Raw genomic sequence first — 13,182 nt, 5'->3', positions numbered from 1 at the left:
TCTTCCAGACTCTATAATATATCTCTCTAGATACAGATTTACGAGCCTGTAACATAGTATTAATCACAGAGTCAGAGAAACCTCTTTGACGAAGAATCAAGCGTTCAATCTCCATACCTTTAAATTTAAGGATTTCAGATCCTGATGGAAAAAAGGACCTTGTGACAGAAGGTCTGGTCTTAACGGAAGAGTCCACAGTTGGCAAGAGGCCATCCGGACAAGATCCGCATACCAAAACCTGTGAGGCCATGCCGGAGCTACCAGCAGAACAAACGAGCATTCCTTCAGAATCTTGGAGATTACTCTTGGAAGAAGAACTAGAGGCGGAAAGACATAGGCAGGATGATACTTCCAAGGAAGTGATAATGCATCCACTGCCTCCGCCTGAGGATCCCGGGATCTGGACAGATACCTGGGAAGTTTCTTGTTTAGATGGGACGCCATCAAATCTATTTCTGGAAGTTCCCACATTTGAACGATCTGAAGAAATACCTCTGGGTGAAGAGACCATTCGCCCGGATGCAACGTTTGGCGACTGAGATAATCCGCTTCCCAATTGTCTACACCTGGGATATGAACCGCAGAGATTAGACAGGAGCTGGATTCCGCCCAAACCAAAATTCGAGATACTTCTTTCATAGCCAGAGGACTGTGAGTTCCTCCTTGATGATTGATGTATGCCACAGTTGTGACATTGTCTGTCTGAAAACAAATGAACGATTCTCTCTTCAGAAGAGGCCAAAACTGAAGAGCTCTGAAAATTGCACGGAGTTCCAAAATATTGATCGGTAATCTCACCTCCTGAGATTCCCAAACTCCTTGTGCCGTCAGAGATCCCCACACAGCTCCCCAACCTGTGAGACTTGCATCTGTTGAAATTACAGTCCAGGTCGGAAGCACAAAAGAAGCCCCCTGAATTAAACGATGGTGATCTGTCCACCACGTTAGAGAGTGTCGAACAATCGGTTTTAAAGATATTAATTGAGATATCTTTGTGTAATCCTTGCACCATTGATTCAGCATACAAAGCTGAAGAGGTCACATGTGAAAACGAGCAAAGGGGATCGCGTCCGATGCAGCAGTCATAAGACCTAGAATTTCCATGCATAAGGCTACCGAAGGGAATGATTGTGACTGAAGGTTTCGACAAGCTGCAATCAGTTTTAGACGTCTCTTGTCTGTTAAAGACAGAGTCATGGACACTGAATCTATCTGGAAACCCAGAAAGGTTACCCTTGTCTGAGGAATCAATGAACTTTTTGGTAAATTGATCCTCCAACCATGATCTTGAAGAAACAACACAAGTCGATTCGTATGAAATTCTGCTAAATGTAAAGACTGAGCAAGTACCAAGATATCGTCCAAATAAGGAAATACCACAATACCCTGTTCTCTGATTACAGACAGAAGGGCACCGAGAACCTTTGTAAAAATTCTTGGAGCTGTAGCTAGGCCAAACGGCAGAGCCACAAACTGGTAATGCTTGTCCAGAAAAGAGAATCTCAGGAACCGATAATGATCTGGATGAATCGGAATATGCAGATATGCATCCTGTAAATCTATTGTGGACATATAATTCCCTTGCTGAACAAAAGGCAAGATAGTCCTTACAGTTACCATCTTGAACGTTGGTATCCTTACATAACGATTCAATATTTTTAGATCCAGAACTGGTCTGAAGGAATTCTCCTTCTTTGGTACAATGAAGAGATTTGAATAAAACCCCATCCCCTGTTCCTGAACTGGAACTGGCATAATTACTCCAGTCAACTCTAGATCTGAAACACAATTCAGAAATGCTTGAGCTTTTACTGGATTTACTGGGACACGGGAAAGAAAAAATCTCTTTGCAGGAGGTCTCATCTTGAAACCAATTCTGTACCCTTCTGAAACAATGTTCTGAATCCAAAGATTGTGAACAGAATTGATCCAAATTTCTTTGAAAAAACGTAACCTGCCCCCTACCAGCTGAGCTGGAATGAGGGCCGCACCTTCATGTGGACTTAGAAGCAGGCTTTGCCTTTCTGGCTGGCTTGGATTTATTCCAGATTGGAGATGGTTTCCAAACTGAAACTGCTCCTGAGGATGAAGGATCAGACTTTTGTTCTTTGTTGAAACGAAAGGAACGAAAACGATTATTAGCTCTGTTTTTACCCTTAGATTTTTTATCCTGTGGTAAAAAAGTTCCTTTCCCACCAGTAACAGTTGAAATAATAGAATCCAACTGAGAACCAAATAATTTGTTACCCTGGAAAGAAATGGAAAGTAGAGTTGATTTAGAAGCCATATCAGCATTCCAAGTTTTAAGCCATAAAGCTCTTCTAGCTAAAATAGCTAGAGACATAAACCTGACATCAACTCTGATAATATCAAAAATGGCATCACAGATAAAATTATTAGCATGTTGAAGAAGAATAATAATATTATGAGAATCATGATCTGTTACTTGTTGCGCTAAAGTTTCCAACCAAAAAGTTGAAGCTGCAGCAACATCAGCCAAAGATATAGCAGGTCTAAGAAGATTACCTGAACACAGATAAGCTTTTCTTAGAAAGGATTCAATTTTTCTATCTAAAGGATCCTTAAACGAAGTACCATCTGACGTAGGAATAGTAGTACGTTTAGCAAGGGTAGAAATAGCCCCATCAACTTTAGGGATTTTGTCCCAAAATTCTAATCTGTCAGACGGCACAGGATATAATTGCTTAAAACGTTTAGAAGGAGTAAATGAATTACCCAATTTATCCCATTCATTGGAAATTACTGCAGAAATAGCATTAGGAACAGGAAAAACTTCTGGAATAACCACAGGAGATTTAAATACCTTATCCAAACGTTTAGAATTAGTATCAAGAGGACCAGAATCCTCTATTTCTAAAGCAATTAGAACTTCTTTAAGTAAAGAACGAATAAATTCCATTTTAAATAAATATGAAGATTTATCAGCATCAACCTCTGAGACAGAATCCTCTGAACCAGAAGAGTCATCAGAATCAGAATGATGATGTTCATTTAAAAATTCATCTGTAGGGAGAGAAGTTTTAAAAGATTTTTTACGTTTACTAGAAGGAGAAATAACAGACATAGCCTTCTTTATGGATTCAGAAACAAAATCTCTTATGTTATCAGGAACATTCTGCACCTTAGATGTTGAAGGAACTGCAACAGGCAATGGTACTTTACTAAAGGAAATATTATCTGCATTAACAAGTTTGTCATGACAATCAATACAAACAACAGCTGGAGGAATAGCTACCAAAAGTTTACAGCAGATACACTTAGCTTTGGTAGATCCAGCACTAGACAGCGATTTTCCTGTAGTATCTTCTGACTCAGATGCAACGTGAGACATCTTGCAATATGTAAGAGAAAAAACAACATATAAAGCAAAATTGATCAAATTCCTTAAATGACAGTTTCAGGAATGGGAAAAAATGCCAAAGAACAAGCTTCTAGCAACCAGAAGCAATGAAAAATGAGACTTAAATAATGTGGAGACAAAAGCGACGCCCATATTTTTTAGCGCCAAATAAGACGCCCACATTATTTGGCGCCTAAATGTTTTTGGCGCCAAAAAAGACGCCACATCCGGAACGCCGACATTTTTGGCGCAAAATAACGTCAAAAAATGACGCAACTTCCGGAAACGGAAAAGAATTTTTGCGCCAAAAAAGTCCGCGCCAAGAATGACGCAATAAAATGAAGCATTTTCAGCCCCCGCGAGCCTAACAGCCCACAGGGAAAAAGAGTCAAATTTTTTTAAAGGTAAGAAAAAATGATTAAATCAAATGCATTATCCCAAATATGAAACTGACTGTCTGAAAAATAAGGAAAGTTGAACATTCTGAGTCAAGGCAAATAAATGTTTGAATACATATATTTAGAACTTTATAAACAAAGTGCCCAACCATAGCTTAGAGTGTCACAGAAAATAAGATTTACTTACCCCAGGACACTCATCTACATGTTTGTAGAAAGCCAAACCAGTACTGAAACGAGAATCAGTAGAGGTAATGGTATATATAAGAGTATATCGTCGATCTGAAAAGGGAGGTAAGAGATGAATCTCTACGACCGATAACAGAGAACCTATGAAATAGACCCCGTAGAAGGAGATCACTGCATTCAAATAGGCAATACTCTCCTCACATCCCTCTGACATTCACTGCACGCTGAGAGGAAAACCGGGCTCCAACTTGCTGCGGAGCGCATATCAACGTAGAATCTAGCACAAACTTACTTCACCACCTCCATCGGAGGCAAAGTTTGTAAAACTGAATTGTGGGTGTGGTGAGGGGTGTATTTATAGGCATTTTGAGGTTTGGGAAACTTTGCCCCTCCTGGTAGGAATGTATATCCCATACGTCACTAGCTCATGGACTCTTGCTAATTACATGAAAGAAACAGCCATTTTTATTACAAGCAATGCTATTTGATTCTAAAAATTGTAGTCAACCCAAGCAGGCCACGAGTCTTAATTTGGGCAGAAATGTGCATCGCAATTTGTGCCATGATGCAAAATGATCTAAAGATACAGGAGGAGAAGAAACAAATGAAATAAATAATACTTGTTGCCTTTGTTGTGTCAGCAGCTACAGAGAAACACAAGTAGGCAGTCTTTTTTACTAGTGAGCAATTACTGTAACAAGACTGAGATGGTAATGGACAGCATCTTTAGTTTCTCTTAAGCACTAACTCACGTCTGCACTTACTGTCTGTACCCAGTAATCACTGCACAGTAACAACAGAAGCTTGATGAGGACAAACTGTATAAAATGAACAGCATAGTGAACAGCACCCTTAGAGGAACTTGCCAGCATACATCACATACAGATAGACATACAAATTCCCATGCACGCAAATACACTTATACACATTCAGATGCATGCACACACATACATATATGCCCTTAAGAACATACAGATACACATAAATACAGTTATAAACATGAAAATATTCATACACACACTTATACACAAACAGAAAACACATAATACATATACAGATTTACATGTACACAATCGCACAATAATTTGTACATACATACACACACCATATCACTGGCATATACAGGTGAAACTCGAAAAATTAGAATATCGTGCAAAAGTTCATTTATTTCACTAATGCAACTTAAAAGGTGAAACTAATATATGAGATAGACTCCTTACATGCAAAGAAAGATAGTTCAAGCCGTGATTTGTCATAATTGTGATGATTATGGCTTACAGCTCATGAAAACCCCAAATCCACAATCTCAGAAAATTAGAATATTACATGCAATCAATAAAACAAGGATTCTACATAGAACAATATCGGACTTCTGAAAAGTATAAGCATGCATACTGTATGTACTCAGTACTTGGTTTGTGCCCCTTTTGCAGCAATTACTGTCTCAATGTGGCATGGCATGGAAGCTATCAGCCTGTGGCACTGCTGAGGTGTTATGGAAGACTAGGATGCTTCAATAGCGGCCTTCAGCTCTTCTGCATTGTTCGGTCTCATGTCTCTCATCTTTCTCTTGACAATGCCCCATAGATTCTATATGGGGTTCAGGTCAGGTGAGTTTGCTGGCCAATCAAGCACAGTAATCCCACGGTCATTTAACCAGGTTTAGTGCTTTTGGCAGCGTGGGCAGGTGCCAAGTCCTTCTGGAAAATGAAGTCAGCATCCCCATAGAGCTCGTCTGCGAAAGGAAGCATGAAGTGCTCCAAAATCTCCTGGTAGACGGCTGCATTGACCCTGGACTTAATGAAGCACAGTGGACCAACACCAGCAGATGACATGGCTCCCCAAATCAACACAGACTGTGGAAACTTCACACTGGACTTCAAGCATCTTGCAGTGTGTGCCTCTCCATTCTTCCTCCATACTCTGGCCCCTTGGTTTCCAAATGAGATGCAAAATTTGCTCTCATCAGAAAAGAGGACTTTGGACCACTGAGCAACAGACCAGGTCTGTTTTTCTTTAGCCCAGGTAAAACGCTTCTGACGTTGTTTGTTGTTCAGGAGTGGCTTGACAAGAGGAATACGACATTTGAAGGCCATGTCCAGGATCCGTCTGTGTGTGGTGGCTCTTGATGCACTGACTCCAGCCTCAGTTCACTCCTTGTGAAAGTCCCCAACACTTTTGAATGGCCTTTTCCTGAAAATCCTCTCCAGGCTGCGGTCATCCCCGCTGCATGTGCACATTTTTCTTCCACACTTTTCCCTTCCACATAACTTTATATTAATGTGCTTTGATACAGCACTTTGGGAACATCCAACTTCTTTTGCAATTACCTTTTGAGGCTTTCCCTCCTTATGGAGGGTGTCAATGATGGTTTTCTGCACAACTGTCAGGTCAGCAGTCTTTCCCATGATTGTGATTCCTACAGAACCAGACAGAGACCATTTAAAGGCTCAGGAACCCTTTGCAGGTGTTATGGTTTAATTAGCTGATTAGAGTGGGACACTTTAGCCTAGAATATTGCACCTTTTCACAATATTCTAATTTTCTGAGATTGTGGATTTGGGGTTTTCATGAGCTGTAAGCTATAATCATCACAATTATGACAAATCACAACTTGAACTATCTTGCTTTGCATGTAATGAGTCTATCTCATATATTAGTTTCACCTTTTAAGTTGCATTAGTGAAATAAATGAACTTTTGCACAATATTCAAATTTTTCGAGTTTCACCTGTATTGTGAATTTCCCACAGTGCAAACATATAGGTAAATAATGTTCTGTATTGTGTATTTGTATTACAATCCATTGTTTGTTGCAATAATATATATATATATATCGCCAGTTCAGGGTTATTAAAATGAGAGGAGAAAAAAAAAACAAAACAAGGAGAGGGTTTGCAATATTGAAACAGAAAATGTGCCCTGTAGTTACCCATTCATAATCATTTATTCTGTTTAAATTAAAAAAAAAAAAGACAATGTGCAATGTTTAAAAAGAAATATAATCCCGTTAGCTATAGTCTTTTTTTGTTTTTTGTTTTATTCTTTTAATATTTAAACAGTTTGTAATATGAAATAAAAAAAAGTGGGTCTCATCCTATTAAGGAGCAGTTGGCAATAAAAAAACTAGGCAAGGATATGAACTTTAGTATCTAGCAGATAAGTGTCAGTGTTCTGTAAATAAGCTACTAATATATGTTCACTGATGACCATTACAATGTTTTCAGATATCATTGAGTTTTGCACATTTTGTGAAAAACACTACACTTATTTTTGCAGACATGACTGGTTATAAAGCACAGTAAGTATTCTGTACACGTGCATTTCATGGAAATTATTTTATTTACCTTCATTGACTTTTCCTAATCCAACAACTGTGCTATGACAGACCCATTCTCATGAATAGATTTATGTGCCAATAGCATACAATTGCAACACCAATAAGTTTACTGGTTGCGGAAGTAAAATGTACTTTTAAAACAATGCTTAAATTATAAGTTTAAAATACCCGTAAAAAATAACAAATCATTGAAGTGACATTATTTTGGTCAACACATAACTTGGATATAATGTTAAAGTGTACAAAAAAGACCAAATGCATTTTGATCCATCCTACAGGAAACAAAATTAAGACTTACACACAAAATTACAAAGGGTAGAGAGCAAATGTCCCAAGCATATCAATACCAATGTAGGAAAATGAATGCAATCTATGCTGATGGTTTTAACACCCATCTCATTATTTATCTCTAAAACATATATCTAGAGATCTTAGTAATTGGAATTTATTAATCAGCCACATGGTATCTAGATGGTCATGTGACCTATCATTTGAAGAAAAGAGATGCTATTCCTAATAATGTGAAATCTCAGCTGTGCATAGATTTGGCTTTGGTAGAGAGGATGAAGCAATTATCTTGACCAATCTATTTTATTTCTCGGAATTAGTGTCTATTGTGCTAAATATACAGCAGCATCCACCAACCATATAATACCTAAAGAGTCATGTTAAACCTCATGTCACATGAGTCTCCGTTTGCTGAAATACAGTTTCAACATATGTTAGAAATGTGACTTTTTACATTGACCCCTTACAATCTAGATGGTCAAATGACCCCACATTTGAAAGAGATTATCTCCTCAGTAAGTAGCCTCATGGATGTATAGATGTATACTGAGGATAAACTGTTTCAAGTGACCCCTCAGCAACAAAGGGTCTTGTGCCCCATCATTTTTATGGGGGCTGAGTTAATGGCTTTCTTACAATCTATTTCAAATATCAAACTACAGGCTTCCTCTTTCCACTCTGTGCTGTGCATGCCCACAATCATAATACACACACAAACACACTTCATGTGTAAGTTACCTGTTAAATGGCATCACAGCTGGAAATTTCACATACAATTGCATAAGTATCTATTCATGTTACATACCATATATTAGAAAACAGAATCAATAAAATCAATGAATGTTCAATTTACATAACTGCATCTGCAAAATAAAAGTATCATAATCAAGTTCAGAAACATTGTGAGAGCTCGTATGAAATTACAATATGGAGAATAGTCCTTTGGAGCAATAGACATACCAGATAAAATAACAATAATTTGTGGACACATTTTTTGTGTATATTTTCCTATTATTTCACCAACTATGTTAGCATAAGTATAAGAAAAAGCACTAAAGATAAAATGCAACATTAACACAAATATAAAACCATATGCACATGCAGTGCCCTGTGTGACATAAGCAGTTAGCAAGACCTAAGAATTGCAATATGTGTCATACTGAAAATGTATTTCACTAAACAAAAAAAGTATGTACTATCATCTCTGAATTAAATCACATTTGCTAAAAAAACAAACATAAAATGAAACAGCTCTATTATAATGGAAGGGAGAACATCAGTTGTGATACTTTGGATATGAACATATGCAGGCTGATCTCCAACACAAACATCACATATTATGGTGTAGGACATGTATGGTCAAGTATTATTCCATTCAATGCCAGAGTAAAAATGTTCTCTAAGTACTCTCAGTATTGCAGAGTTTACAGCATCCACTGCACCTTCACTAAAAATTCATGACTGCAGATTGCAATTATAAAAACAGTGGCTACTTGGTGACGACAGCTCTGTATTTTAAGGACCTCTGCATAGGGATAGCACCAGAAATTCCTGCTCTGGTATTTCAATTATACCAGTCTTCATTGGTCTACAGAGAGAAGCTGAGTGTTAAATTACATCAGAAATCCCTGGATTCATAAAATGTCATATGCCTGTCATACAACTTCATCAGATTCCAGACCATGTTCTTCATACAATATATCCAGTATATTTAGCTGCTTTTCCATGGCTGGCAGATAAATATTAAGGTCCCTCTGCATGGCACAAACAAAAGATTCTTTCTTCTCATCACCATCTTGAATAGCAAGAGCGTTCATAAATCCTTCATATGTTGGTGTAGCCCTTAAAGCCAACTGCAATTAGAATTAGACATGTACTTTAAAGCCCAGTTAACAATAATAGAAACAGTCAACTTTATATTAGTTTCTGCATAATAAAATGAAGATCTTTAACAAGATCTTTACAAGATATGCCGCTCTGATACATTGTACCAATTGTTTAAAAATGTATTTCTTTCCCAAGAGTGGCCCAAGTAAATACTAATTGGGATTCAAATAGTACCTAATTAGAAATTATAATTGAAAAGTGCAAACATCAACATGTTTTATATGCCTGCATAGACCCATATTTGTATTTTTCTTGAGAACATGTACCACATATTTTTTACTTTTTGTTATATGCAAATTCTTCAATAAAAAAAAATGTATTTCTTTTTCTTATTCAATAAAAAAACTTTAAAAAAAAATAATAAAAAAACCCATAATTTATGCTTACCTGATTTCTCTTGTAGTGTGTTCAGTCCACGGGTCATCCATTACTTATGGGATATATTCTCCTTCCCAACAGGAAGTTGCTAGAGGATCACCCAAGCAGAGCTGCTATATAGCTCCTCCCCTCACATGTCATATCCAGTCATTCGACCGAAACAAGACGAGAAAGGAAAAACCATAGGGTGCAGTGGTGACTGGAGTTAATTAAAATTTAGAACTGCCTCAAAAAAAGACAGGGCGGGCCGTGGACTGAACACACTACAAGAGAAATAAATTTATCAGGTAAGCATAAATTATGTTTTCTCTTGTTAAGTGTGTTCAGTCCACGGGTCATCCATTACTTATGGGATACCAATACCAAAGCTAAAGTACACGGATGATGGGAGGGACAAGGCAGGAACATTAAACAGAAGGAACCACTGCCTGTAGAACCTTTCTCCCAAAAACAGCCTCCGAAGAAGCAAAAGTGTCAAATTTGTAAAATTTTGAAAAGGTATGAAGTGAAGACCAAGTTGCAGCCTTGCAAATCTGTTCAACAGAGGCCTCATTCTTAAAGGCCCAGGTGGAAGCCACAGCACTAGTGGAATGAGCTGTAATTCTTTCAGGAGGCTGCTGTCCAGCAGTCTCATAGTCTAAACGTATTATGCTACGAAGCCAAAAAGAGAGAGAGGTGGCCGAAGCCTTTTGATCTCTCCTCTTACCAGAATAAACGACAAACAGAGAAGAAGTTTGCCGAAAATCTTTAGTTGCCTGTAAGTAGAACTTTAGGGCACGGACTACGTCCAGATTATGCAAAAGACGTTCCTTCTTTGAAGAAGGATTAGGACATAACGAAGGAACAACAATCTCTTGATTGATATTCCTGTTAGAAACAACCTTAGGTAAAAACCCAGGTTTAGTACGCAGAACTACCTTGTCTGAATGAAAAATCAGATAAGGAGAATCGCAATGTAAGGCAGATAACTCAGAGACTCTTCGAGCCGAGGAAATAGCCATCAAAAACAGAACTTTCCAAGATAAAAGCTTAATATCAATGGAATGAAGGGGTTCAAACGGAACACCCTGAAGAACTTTAAGAACCAAGTTTAAGCTCCACGGAGGAGCAACAGTTTTAAACACAGGCTTAATCCTAGCCAAAGCCTGACAAAAAGCCTGGACGTCTGGATTCTCTGCCAGACGTTTGTGTAAAAGAATAGACAGAGCAGAAATCTGTCCCTTTAACGAACTAGCGGATAAACCCTTTTCTAAACCTTCTTGTAGAAAAGCCAATATCCTAGGAATCCTAACCTTACTCCATGAGTAACTCTTAGATTCACACCAATATAAATATTTACACCATATCTTATGGTAAATTTTTCTGGTAACAGGTTTCCGAGCCTGTATTAACGTATCAATAACCGACTCCAAAAAACCACGCTTTGAGAGAATCAAGCGTTCAATCTCCATGCAGTCAGCCTCAGAGAAATTAGGCTTGGATGGTTGAAAGGACCCTGCATTAGAAGGTCCTGCCTCAGAGGCAGAGACCATGGTGGACAGGACGACATGTCCAATAGGTCTGCATACCAGGTCCTGCGTGGCCACGCAGGCGCTATCAGAATCACCGATGCTCTCTCCTGTTTGATCCTGGCAATCAGTCGAGGTAGCAACGGAAATGGTGGAAACACATAAGCCATGTTGAAAACCCAAGGGGCTGCTAATGCATCTACCAGCACCGCTCCCAGGTCCCTGGACCTGGATTCGTAACAAGGAAGCTTGGCGTTCTGGCGAGATGCCATGAGATCCAGCTCCGGTTCGCCCCAACGAAGAATCAGTTGAGCAAACACCTCCGGGTGAAGTTCCCACTCCCCCTGATGAAAGGTCTGGCGACTTAGAAAATCCGCCTCCCAGTTCTCCACTCCTGGGATGTAGATCGCTGACAGATGACAAGAGTGAGACTCTGCCCAGTGAATTATCTTCGAGACTTCCAACATCGCTAGGGAACTCCTGTTTCCCCCTTGATGATTGATGTAAGCCACAGTCGTGATGTTGTCCGACTGAAATCTGATGAACCTCAGTGTTGCTAACTGAGGCCAAGCTAGAAGAGCATTGAATATTGTTCTTAATTCCAGAATGTTTATTGGGAGGAGTTTCTCCTCCTGAGTCCACAATCTCTGAGCCTTCAGGGAGTTCCAGACTGCACCCCAGCCTAGTAGGCTGGCATCTGTTGTTACAATCGTCCAATCTGGTCTGCGAAAAGTCATCCCTTTGGACAGATGAACCCGCGACAACCACCAGAGAAGAGAATCTCTGGCCTCCTGGTCCAGATTCAGTAAAGGGGACAGATCTGAGTAATCCCCATTCCACTGACTTAGCATGCATAGTTGCAGCGGTCTTAGATGTAGGCGCGCAAATGGCACTATGTCCATTGCCGCGACCATTAAGCCGATTACTTCCATGCACTGAGCTACTGATGGGCTTGGAATGGAATGAAGGACACGGCAAGCATTTAGGATTTTTGATAACCTGGACTCCGTCAGGTAAATCGTCATCTCTACAGAATCTATAAGGGTCCCTAGAAAGGGAACCCTTGTGAGTGGGAACAGAGAACTCTTTTCCATGTTCACTTTCCACCCATGCGACCTCAGAAATGCTAGAACTATCTCTGTATGAGACTTTGCATTTTGAAAACTTGACGCTTGTATCAGAATGTCGTCTAGGTACGGAGCCACCGCTATGCCTCGCGGTCTTAGTACCGCCAGAAGCGAGCCCAGAACCTTTGTAAAAATTCTCGGGGCCGTAGCCAACCCGAAGGGAAGAGCTACAAACTGGTAATGCCTGTCTAGAAAGGAAAACCTTAGGTACCGATAATGATCTTTGTGAATCGGTATGTGAAGGTAGGCATCCTTTAAGTCCACTGTGGTCATATACTGACCCTCTTGGATCATGGGTAGGATGGTTCGAATAGTTTCCATTTTGAACGATGGAATCCTTAGGAATTTGTTTAAGATCTTCAGGTCCAAGATTGGCCTGAAGGTTCCCTCTTTTTTGGGAACCACAAACAGATTTGAGTAAAAACCTTGCCCTTGTTCCGTCCACGGAACCGGGTGGATCACTCCCATTACTAAGAGGTCTTTTACACATCGTAGACATGCCTCTTTCTTTATTAGGTTTGTTGATAACCTTGACAGATGAAATCTCCCTTGTGGAGGAGAAGTTTTGAAGTCCAGAAGGTATCCCTGAGATATGATCTCCAACGCCCAGGGATCCTGGACATCTCTTGCCCAGGCCTGGGCGAAGAGAGAAAGTCTGCCCCCCACTAGATCCGTTTCCGGATAGGGGGCCCTCTCTTCATGCTGTC

At 39.5% G+C, this 13,182-nt stretch overlaps 1 protein-coding gene across 1 annotated transcript in view; it reads right to left on the bottom strand.

Moving 5' to 3' along the window:
• Positions 1-6,962: 6,962 nt before the first annotated feature.
• PLEKHA8 (pleckstrin homology domain containing A8) overlaps positions 6,963-13,182 on the bottom strand; it is a 237,270-nt gene continuing 231,050 nt past the window's right edge. Inside the window, exon 14 of the mRNA XM_053714195.1 lies at positions 6,963-9,428. Coding sequence (XP_053570170.1) covers positions 9,231-9,428 — 198 coding nt within the window. The 3' untranslated portion in view covers positions 6,963-9,230. The remainder of the gene's footprint in view (positions 9,429-13,182) is intronic.

The sequence above is a fragment of the Bombina bombina genome, chromosome 5 (genome assembly GCF_027579735.1).
Source record: "Bombina bombina isolate aBomBom1 chromosome 5, aBomBom1.pri, whole genome shotgun sequence".
In the NCBI taxonomy this organism is placed as follows: Eukaryota; Metazoa; Chordata; class Amphibia; order Anura; family Bombinatoridae; genus Bombina; species Bombina bombina.
This window is presented reverse-complemented; position numbering and strand designations above follow the sequence as displayed.